The sequence below is a fragment of the Arachis duranensis genome, chromosome 6, assembly GCF_000817695.3.
Source record: "Arachis duranensis cultivar V14167 chromosome 6, aradu.V14167.gnm2.J7QH, whole genome shotgun sequence".
Lineage (NCBI taxonomy): Eukaryota > Viridiplantae > Streptophyta > Magnoliopsida > Fabales > Fabaceae > Arachis > Arachis duranensis.
In genome coordinates, this window is record NC_029777.3 from 17,941,271 (window position 1) to 17,952,624 (window position 11,354).

General features: G+C 34.2%; 1 protein-coding gene across 1 annotated transcript; it reads left to right on the top strand.

Moving 5' to 3' along the window:
* The first annotated feature begins 2,317 nt into the window (after window positions 1-2,317).
* On the top strand, window positions 2,318-8,993 carry LOC107493229 (pentatricopeptide repeat-containing protein At1g63330-like). The gene is made up of 3 exons (XM_021125753.2): window positions 2,318-2,322; window positions 4,377-4,905; window positions 6,029-8,993. Exons 1-3 carry the CDS (start codon window positions 2,318-2,320, stop codon window positions 8,597-8,599), a joined length of 3,105 nt encoding a protein of 1,034 aa, XP_020981412.2. The 3' UTR covers window positions 8,600-8,993.
* The last annotated feature ends 2,361 nt before the right edge of the window (window positions 8,994-11,354 follow it).

Here is an 11,354-nt window from a genome sequence, read left to right on the forward strand (position 1 = left end):
GGAAGAAAATCTAAAAGAGTTAAATGGATTTGTTTTAGTGTACATTGATGATATACTAGTTTTTACAAAACAAGATAAGGAAGATCATCTTCAAAAATTATTAATAGTTTTAGAAAGATGTAAAGAAAAAGGATTAGTTCTTAGCAAAAAGAAAGCAAGAATAGCAAAACAAGAAATAGAGTTCCTTGGATTAATTCTATCCACTCAAGAAAAGTTAAAACTTCAACCAAATGTTCTAGAAAAGGTAAATTTATTTCCTAATAAAATAGAAGATAGAAAATAATTACAAAGATTTTTGGAGTGTATAAATTATATTTCTGATCAAGGATTTTTAAAGAATATAACAGAATACACTAAAAGCTTATTTCCAAAAATAAGTACTAAAAAAGAATGGAAATGGGATGAAAAAGATAGTATGCAATTTCAAAAAATTAAAGAATTATGTGAAAAACTTCAGGAACTTTATATTCCAGAAGAAAATGACTACTTAATAGTAGAAACAGATGCCTCAGACATAACCTGGTCAGGATGTCTAAAAGCTAAGAAAGCTATAAAAAGCTTGAAACAAGAAAAAGAATCACTAGATTCTAAATATTCCCCAAAGGAATTACTTTGCAGGTATATTTCAGGGACTTTTACTCCAACAGAACAGAGATATACCACTCATGAAAAGGAAACTCTAGCAGCAATTAAATCTCTTAAGAAATGGAAAATTGATTTACTACCCAGAGAATTTACATTAAGGACAGATTCAAGCTGCCTAACAGGTTTTATACGATATAATTTAAAAATTGATTATAATCATGGACGATTGGTAAGATGGCAATTATTTTTGTTATAATATCCAATAAAAATTGAATATATTAAGGGTGACAAAAATGTTATTGCAGATACATTAACGAGAGAATGGAGTTCGTCTACAACGCATTATATCAAGAAATTCAAAAATATGAACAAGAACTCGAAAAATGCAAGCATTGTCAGCAAATAAGGACACAGATCCAATCCCTTAAGAAGGCCATTGAAGCAATGAAATCAACACAACAAGCGAAACCAACAGAGTTCAGCCAGCTAAGCGTGGTGGAAAAACCATCAGAGTTCAGCCAGCTAAGTGTGGTGGACAAATCAGGTGAAGAAAAAATTTCAGAAAATAAAATAATTGCTGAAATTATCAAAAAATCCACCCAAGATAAAAAATATTATGTAATTTATAATGGCCCCATGAAAGGAGTATATGATGCCTGGGAAAAAGCAGCACCATTCACACACCCTGGAAAAAAGCAGCACCATTCACACATCAATCAAGGATAATTCATAAAGGAGGGTTTCTAACACTGGAAGAGGCAAAGGAATCTTTCAGGGAATATGAAGCTCTCCATCCAGAGCAAACCCTAAAAAGAGTAGATAAAGCTCCAATTCAAACCCAGAGAACAGGGATAATAAGAAACATTCTTACAAGGGCTGAAATCAAGGAAAAGAAAAGGGTCTGTAGATCAAATCTCAGAGAAACCCTTAACATAGTCCTGAATTGGACTGAAGAAAAAAGGGCAATTTTGGGATATTATCCTATTGCCAAAGAACAGCTAACAAAACTGGTTATATTTCCAGATGCTTTCCCATCGGATACCTATCAGTTTTTCCAGTATGGATTAATTGATACAATTTTAATTTTTAATGATCTAAAAATTATTAGTGAGTTTCCTGCAGGATTTGTTGATGCAGTAAAGAGATTTAAAAATATGATTGACAATGTAAATCCAAGGGATATATCCCTAAAATTTACAAACAGTCAACCTATTTTTAATGAAGAAGAAGAATGCTTGGTTCCAGCACACCAAGTAATATTCATGTCCGTCTTTCTAGGAAATTTTCAACCAATTGATCAGATTCAAGACTTAACAATTTACAGTCATGAAGGAAGACTAGCCAGCACACTAGCAAGGGTCTTCGAAAGAACTCAAAAGATAACAAGGGAGTCTCACACAAGAATCAATTATAAAAGTAGAAATACTCTGCTTGTGTCTAGTAAAAGAAATGAAATTGAAGAAAGAGAGATGAGACTCTTGGTAGAGTTTGAATCTGCATTCTACAATCTATCCGGGCTCTTAGAAAAACTCCCTGAAGGGATAAAAAAGAATCTCTGCTATTTGATAAAAAACAGAGAAGACCACAAGTGCCAGCTGTGTGTCTCAGAAATATCTGAAGAAAGCAATAATGAAATAGAATCCACCCACATGATAAAAGAAGAAGACAGCTCATCCACTCACATAAAAGAAGAGGACAGCGCGTCTGAAGCATCTCTCGACATTATTGCATAATGACGTAAGCGCTTAGGTCATAGAGCACCAACAATGTAGCTAGTGCAAGATAATAAACAATGACGTAAGCAATGACGTCATAAGAAGGGTAAGGATGGGAATTGTCCATCAGACCCAACCATTATAAATAGATTGCTTAGGAGAATTGTCCATCAGACCCAACCATTATAAATAGGTTGCTTAGGCAATTGTAGAAGGTATCAAACAATAGAAAGCAGGAGGCTAAGAGTACTCATATGTTAGGAGAGCAAGGAGGAAGCGGCCGAGGCGATTCTATAGTTTGAAGAAGAATTCCCTTAGGGAAAACCAATTCTAAACTCCCCTCTGGAGTTAGTATCTACAATCTCCCCTCTGGAGATAAAAACATCTTATGTAAAATATACTAAATAAAGAAAGTTTTTCTCCAGAAAGGTACGCCTTTATCCTAATCTCTTAGTTATGAATTATTTAAAAAGCTTAGAATTAACAGAAGAATCTGATTGTTATAGATTAACTGCTTTATTAGATAATGAAAAATAGGCTGTTCTAAAAACAGAATTAAATCTCAAATCAAATGAAAATTTTAATAAACAAAATCTTTTAAAAGAAGTTTTTAATAGAAAAAATATAATATACTATGGAAAAATTCAACTTGAAGCCCCTATAAAGATAAAATCCGCCAATGGAGAATTTGAAATAGCTTTGATAAATGATGAAGAATTAGGTAAACAGATTGAAAAAAAATTAAGGATCAACAAATAAGATCTAAAATTGGATGGATTCATATTAGTACTATACAAGTCTTAATCAAATCTACATATATGAAAGGAATTAATTCACTAATAAGCTTAGCAATCTGTGATAAAAGAATTACTGATACTAAAAGAACCATCAGGAAAGTTAGTTTCATCGAATTTTCAAATAAGAGAATCCAAAATTAATAGCCCTTTAAGTTTATCTAAGTTAAAGATTAAAGAAGAAAATTCTGAAATAAAAGAATTAACAAAAAAGGTCAAAAAATTAAATGAAACCCTAAACACTAAGTTATGACAATAAATAAAGAGAAAATATATGTAACCTATCAAGATAAGAAACAAGAGCTCTTTGAAAAAGAAAATCGGTTGAATTATTTACAGTTTTCTGAAATAAATCAAAGAGCATTTGAAGCTCTAAAAATAATTTATGACAAGTTGAAAAGAGAAGTTGAAGAGTTAGAAAGAACGATAGAATCTCAAAAATTAATAGAATCTCTAGAAAATAGTGATGAATCGATGATAGAATTTGCAGAAATTCTAAGATAAATAATGAAGTATACAAAGATTGAAAGACCAGAAAACAAAATAAAAAGAAAAAGGGCAAAAAAATTAAAAAGTAAAATAAAGGAATATAAAAGGAAATTAAATAATCTTCACTTCGAAATTAATGACCTTATAATAAAAAGGATAGAAATAAGAACAAATATAAATAAGTTGGAGCTAAACTTAAAAAATTTATAAATGCCTGGAACACCATGTTATGATCTAAAAGAATTAAAGCTGTTGAAAGAAAAAATGGAAAATGAAGTTGAAAAATTAAAAAAATATTTAGAAACAACAGAAAGTATAGAAATAAAAGAAGTTTTTGAGGATTTGAAAAATTATATTAAAGAAAAAGACAAACAGATAAAAGATTTTATATACAATAATCCATGCAAAAAAGAATATTATAAACTAAAACAAGATTGAAAAACTATAAAAATGAAATCAGAATTAGTAATAGTAGAAATGGTCAATACATTTGATTATGAAATTGCAAATTATAAAGTATCACCAACTAAATCTATACAAATTATAAACTTATTTGAAACAAAATATGAAGAGTTAATAGAAATTTTGAAAAAGAAATTACATTATAAAAATTGATATCAGAGCTAAGTTAATGATTAAGGGTAATACTTTTTCTTTAAACAATATTTTTAGTGATATATTTTTAAATCATAAAAAGACAAAAATTTGTATACATCCATCTGTACACCAGATGGACCCTTAAAATTTTCTTTGTAGTTTGTACAAATAATAGTTTATTGTTGAAAAAAAACAGAAAAGAAAAGAAAACCCCTAGTTCTGAAGTTATCTACCCTCACCCCCACTCTAATTCTCTCTCACTCTCACAAGCGGCACACCACCCTAGCTCTGAAGCTACCCACCCCAGCCCCATCTCTCTCTCTCTCTCGGTTCACCGTCACCACCGCACGCTCGCCGCCGGCTGCTCGCGTCTCGCTGCGCCTCCCTCCGCCAGTGAGTGCTCGAGCTGTCCGTGTTTGTTGCTGCTCGTCGTCCGTGGTTGTTGCTGCCTGCACTGCAGCGCCCGTGGTTGTCTCTGCTCGATTCTGCCTCTCAATCTCACTGGAGTCTCGTCTCAGTCACATTGCTGCCATCTCGTCGTTCGTCTGTCTCGGCGCCGGCGTCTCAACGTCTCGCGGCCATCCCTGGGCTCCTCTTCGCCGGCGGCAGAAGCAACTCGTTGGGTTGTCGCTTGCTTCGTCGCCTTCCTTGGGGTCGTCGTTGCTCGTCGTCTTCTGTTTTCGGATCCTCGCCCTCGCCGAGTCGCCGTGGACCGTGGAACGTTGGTGAGTCCCTGCATCATCGCTTACCCTGTTCTCTCTTTTCCAGATTTCCCCGTCTCCCTGTATTTTTCCATGTCGCTGAATTGCTAATCAATTAATTTGCTTTGTTGCTGTAAATCGTGACTGAACTAGGATTTGTTGAATTTGTTGCTGAAACAGCTAATATTTTGTTGTTGATGAAAATCATCAGAGTTGAATTTGTTGCTGACTTGCTCAAATAATCACTTAGCCAATTTTTTTGGCTGTAAATCATCTTTGGAGTTAAATTTTTTGTTGTTGAAGATTATCAATGAGCTGAATTTGTTGCCGTAAGAATAGATTTGATTCTTACATAGGCAGTATTGATTTGGTATGATTAGTTGAATTTAGTTTTTTTTTGAGTTTGTTAATCATTAATTTATTGATTTATATTTCTGTTTTTTTTCCTCAGAATTTTTATACTTGATTGTTATTAATGTGTTTGTGAAGACATGCTTTTGAATTTTTAATTTTAAGCTTCTTTTTTTTGTAATTTTATATTTATATTTAGTTGTGACCGGGTCAACCAGTTCAACCAATAATTCACTGGTTGACCCAGTTGTGTGATTGGGTCAATTCCCAGTTCGGTTTTGATAACTATGCTTTTAATTATTGATGATGATTGAGTTTGCTAATCCCATCAACAACCATGCATATATAAGGTCATTTTCCGAAGCAGGCAGCACTTTTTACCTGAATGTGTTGCTTGATATTTAAGAGTTTAGGTGAAATGTAAATTGGACGAAAGGGCTCCACATGCTGTTTGCTATTTATATTTAGTTTATGCATGTAAGAATGAGGGTAAAGTTGGTCTGAATGATTGAATTAGGAGTGAGTGCCCTGTTTTGTAGTTTATTTATTCTTTGTGCCCTGTATGAGTGAGCATGGGATATGGAATTCGCCCATTTTAAACCAAGCTATGATCGTTGACCAAGATTTGTTATGTTGTTTTGTTGGAAACTTTTCTTTTTCGTTTTATTTTAATTTGTATGTTGGAGATTTAATGTCTATGTTATTATGTTGAATGTTGTTTTGCCACCAATATGTTTCACTGTTTAACTGCTTGTGGTTTGAAGTTTGAACATGACTATGAGTTTTGTTAGAGCAGTTCCAACTCCACAATACTGTCACACGGTTCTTCTCCAACTGTGGCCGCAAAAACCTTCGTGTTAAAATCTCCGTTCTCAGCAACCACTTCTACAACATACATGCTCTCACTTGTACGCTTCAACTTCACAACTCTGTCGATAAACCCTTGTGCCCGCATGGTTGGAGAGTTCTTCTATCATTTCCCCTGATTCTACTCCCATACCTCGATGTGAACCCTTCAAGGTTCGTTCGAATTCATATCTCCATTAGTCTGTGCTTGTTATTATTTTATTTTCTTGTTCCGGGCTGTTCTGTATTTCCTTGGTGGCGAGAGTTGGGTTCTGATGGGTGTATGTTGATGTCGTTAACATGTTTAAATGGATGTATTTTTCTCCGAAGCAAACTGCACCCCGGACAGCGATGTTTATCGAGGTTGTATAATTCTGCATCCGGGGCATTGATGTTGGAAGACCAAGTGTTTGATGAAAGTCCAAAATTTGAGCCCAATGCTGTGGTGGATTTTGGGGTAACCCGGTCAGTTCCCCGTGTTCCCACAACAGGGAGCGAATTGTTTCCTTTAGTGGGTAAGGTGTTTAAGTCCTTGAATTTTAGGGTTGCGAGGGAAAAAAGGTTTGGGAGTTGGGTTGAGAGCCATGGGTTTTCTCATTCAATCAACTGTTTTAGGATTATCATTCACATATTTGCTCTGGCGGAGATGCGTTTGGAGGTGTTTACTTTGCTTAGGGATATTGTTGAGTTCTGCAATGAGTCTGAGTACGACGCATTTGAATTGTTTTCGGCTTTGCTAGATTCACCCCACCATTTGGAAAGATCAGCTATCGTGTTTGATGTGCTCATGAAAGTATTTGCATCAAATTCTATGCTTGAAAATGCTGTCAATGTGTTTGTGAATGCTAAGCATGTTGGGCTTGAAAGTGATATAATGTCTTGCAATTTCTTGCTGAAATGCTTGGTTGAAACAAATAGAGTGGATTTTGTGAGGCTATTTTTTGAAGCATTGAAAGACTATGGTCCATCACCAAATATCTACACCTATACAATTATGATGAACTTTTATTGTAGAGGTGGTCCTGGGTGGGATGTAAATATTAGACGGGCTACCGAGATTTTAGGAAAAATATATAGTAGCGGGCAAAGGCCAACTGTTGTGACATATAGATCTTATATTCATGGACTTTGTAAAGTTGGTTCTCTTGATGTTGCCTTCAAGTTAATTTGTAATTTGTCGTATAGAAACAAGCCTCTCAATAGCCATTGTTTTAATGCTATAATTCGTGGTTTCTGTATAAGAGGTGCAGTTCAGAAAGCTTTTGAGGTTCTAGAAAAAATGAAGATCTCTGGAGTAGTGCCTGATGCTTATAGCTACAGCATTTTAATTGATGCACTCTGCAAGGAAGGCGATGTAGAGAAAAGTCGCGACTTGATGGAGGAAATGGAACGCTACCAAATAAAACCATCTGTTGTTATCTACACTTCCCTCATTCATGGTCTTTGCAAAAGTGGGCTGATGGAACGAGCAAAAGATTTTTTCAATCGAATTGGTGCTTCTGGTTGTGAATATGATCAAACTGTGTATAAAACTTTAATAGATGGATTTTGTATGGATGGCGATAAGAATTCAGCCACCAAGCTTTTGCAGGAGATGATTATAAATAATTTGGTTCATACTACTTCTGGTTTCCGCTTTCTAATTAGAGGATTCTACAAACTGGGACACTATGATAAGGCATTTGAAGCTTTTAATATCATGCTTCGACGCGGTATCTCGCCAGATACCATCACTTGCAATTATGTTCTTAATGGATATTGTAGGGATGGACGCTTGGAAGAAGCATTAAAACTGTTGGAGGAATTATCAGATCATGGTATTACCCTGAACTCACATTCATATAATGCAATAATGTACAGGCTTTGCAAAGAAAGTTATCCAGAAAGGGCATTGGAGCTCTTGCCAAGAATGCTCAAAAGGAATACAGTTCCCGGAGTTGTTAATTATAGTACTCTTATATCAGGCTTTTTCAAACAGTTGAATTTTAGAAAGTCTGTGATGTTATTCACAAGAATGGTAAAGGTAGGGATCGCTTTCAACAACATCACATACACGATTCTTATTAACATATATTGCCGTAGTGGTAAAATGCATCTAGCTAATGACACTTTTAATAAAATGAAAGAAAGAGGTTTGTGTCTGGATGTGATTACATATACATCTTTAATAGCTGGCTTTTCTGATGCTGGAGAATTGAATAAGGCCGGGGTAATATTTGAGGAAATGTCGAGGGAGGGCTGTCGGCCAAATGTAATTACATATACTTGTTTGATTGATGGATGTTGCAAGTCAAACCAAATAGATTTGGCCTCCAAGCTGTTTTTTAAAATGAACAAAGATGCAGTTAAACCCGATGTTGTAACTTATACTGTGCTGATTGCTTGGTATTGTATGCATGGACGGACAGCTGAGGCACATAGCCTATATCGCGAAATGACGGGAAAGGGTATCTTTCCGGATGATAAATTCATCAGGATCTGTCGATTTGATCTGAATACTGGCACAACACATGAAAGTTAGGAGGTTGTACAAAGATTTCTATGATATCCAGCCGGTATGTGTTTTGACATAATTCTACTTGTAGTTGTAGTTGACATCCCGATAGTGGACATCCCGAATATTAATGCCAGTTTAATAAACTTTCCTGCTAACTGCTATTTGGTGTAACCCATTTAAAATAGGGATTTGGATTCTCTAAATTTTGAATTTCACCTTAAAGAGTAAAATTTGATTTTTTATTATTTATTTCATAGGTAGGACCAAGAAAAAATATGAGAGAGAAACCATTTAAGGGTGATAGATCAAACTTTACTCTTTAAAGTGAAATTTAAAATTTAGAGGATCCAAAAATAGCTGTATCTCTCTTCTAGATCCATTTTATTTTGTGGTTATTTATCATTATTGTACTGATACATCTAATTGCCCCACTTGCTCACAAATGTAATATGTATTCTTTGACTAACATTTCAACAACCATCTGAGATTTATTTTGGTAGAGATCATAACAATATCGTTGGTTGGTATTTAGTACATATTCTGTAACAAAATCAATCAAATTAAGATACATTGTTTATTATACATCTGAGTACTAATGTTTAATTTTAGATAAAAAATTATAATACACCGATATATTCTTTAATTAAACCAAGGTTGCGAGAACCGAACCGGTGAAGTCACTAGTTCAATAGTTCACTGGTTCGATCGGAGTTTAACCGGTTTAATTAAATATTAAATAAAATTATTAAAAAACCTAAAAATAATTTTAAATAATAAAATTTTACATAATAAATTATCCATAACTTAATATTAAAGGTTTACAAACAACTTCAAACATCAAAGTTTATAACTAAACAAAAGAAACTCATAATGACAAATCCATAATGTTCTACATTCAAAAGAAACAATTACTAGCAAGTTTTCGACTAATTAAAGGTGCAACTCATTAAAAATCATAATCAATTAAGTGTTCCAATATTTCCATCATAAACAGGTAATTCAAAAACCAAATAACAAAACCAACCTCAGAAAACCATGAACAGCAACCGCAACAAACAAATAAATCATGAACAAGTCACCAAAAAAATAAATAATGAACAAATAACTTTAGAAAATCAAAAATCAAAATCATGAATCCAACAAACAAATAAATCATGAACAGATAACAAATAAATCATTAAGTGTTCCAATTGACACAAGGAATGGTGATGAAGACACGCGAAAGTTAGTTAGAACTTCAATCAGCAAGTTGGTGAAGTTTGTTATGCAGCACGTTTCCCTTTCTCCTTCTATTATTTCTGTTATGCTGAGCTATAAATTCTGTTAGCAACTGACTAACCACACTCCCCTGCACTTCCTTGTATATAAACCAACCCCTATATCATATTGAAATAATACACAAGAATCACCGTCTTTCCTTGTTCTTCTCCTCTCTGGTCTCACTCACACTTACAGCACCAGCTCCTTGCCTGAATCACAAGCTTATGATACCTTTCACCAATATCTTGAACAACATTATCTTGTGGCTGTGGGTTACTTTGTGATTGTTCCAACTGTAACAATCAGAAAATCAAAAACAAAAAACAACCTCAGAAAACCATAAACAAATAAATAACATCAGAAAATAAAAAATCATGAATCCAAAATAACTTCAGAAAACTATGAATTCAGCAACCAGAATCATGAAGTAGCAAACAAATAAATCATGAACAAATAACCTCAGAAAATCAAAAATCAAAATCATGAATCCAGCAAACAAATAAATCATGAACAGATAACAAATAAATCAAAATCTTGAATCTAGCAAACAAATAAATCAGGAAATCATGCACAGAAAATCAGAAGGCAGCGAGGAGGAATAAGTGAATAACAGAGTATTACTTACTGGCGGCGAGTAACGGCGACGAAAGAGGAGGCGAGCTCGGCAACGAAAGAGAAGGAGCTCGGCGATGACAAGGACGCGGAGGTGGCTGTGGTGGTCAAACCCATCGTTGCTGTGGTTGCAGGACGCAGTGGCGATGGCGGTGGGCTGATCGATTGGTGGTGGTGGCTATGCGACTGCGAAGAGAGGAGAGATGAGTTGCTGCGATGGTTCGCACTTCGCAGAGAAGAGAGGAGAGCTGAGTTGCTGTTGATTCCTCTTCTGGGTGATTAGGGTTCAGCTTCGTTTAGCCTTTCTTTTCTTTCTTCTTTTTTTAAAGAGATAAAACGACGTCGTTTAGAGGTTTTACTTTTAAACCAAAAACCTGCTAAAAAATCGGACGGTTTTATCAGTTCATCGGTTAACCACCGATTCGACCGATTTTTTTATTGATTTTTACCAAGTGATTTCTAGCCTTACTCGGATCGATTAGGTGACCGGTTTCCGATTAATCTGGTTAAACCGGCCGATCCGGTTCGATTTTCAAAACCATGAATTAAACAATACATCAAACAATATAGGAGTTATAAAATTAACAATATAAAACATCAAAATTGAAGTTTGGTGTCCAACTTTTTTAGACTCAATTATAAATACTTAAAAAAATAAAATAAAAAACATATTCATAAGATTAATAATAACAAATACAATAAGGAGAAAAAAATATAGATCTCTTATTTCTTGTTGTGTATTTTTAAATTTAGGTGAATAGATATATCTTACAAAGTAACAATTATGAAATAAAAATAAATTTATTATTCTAACTTATAAAAAAAATTTAATGGGTACTCTTCAACTCATGTTTTTATTATTATACACTTACTACGAAAAAATGTATTCATATTTAAATTAATGTAG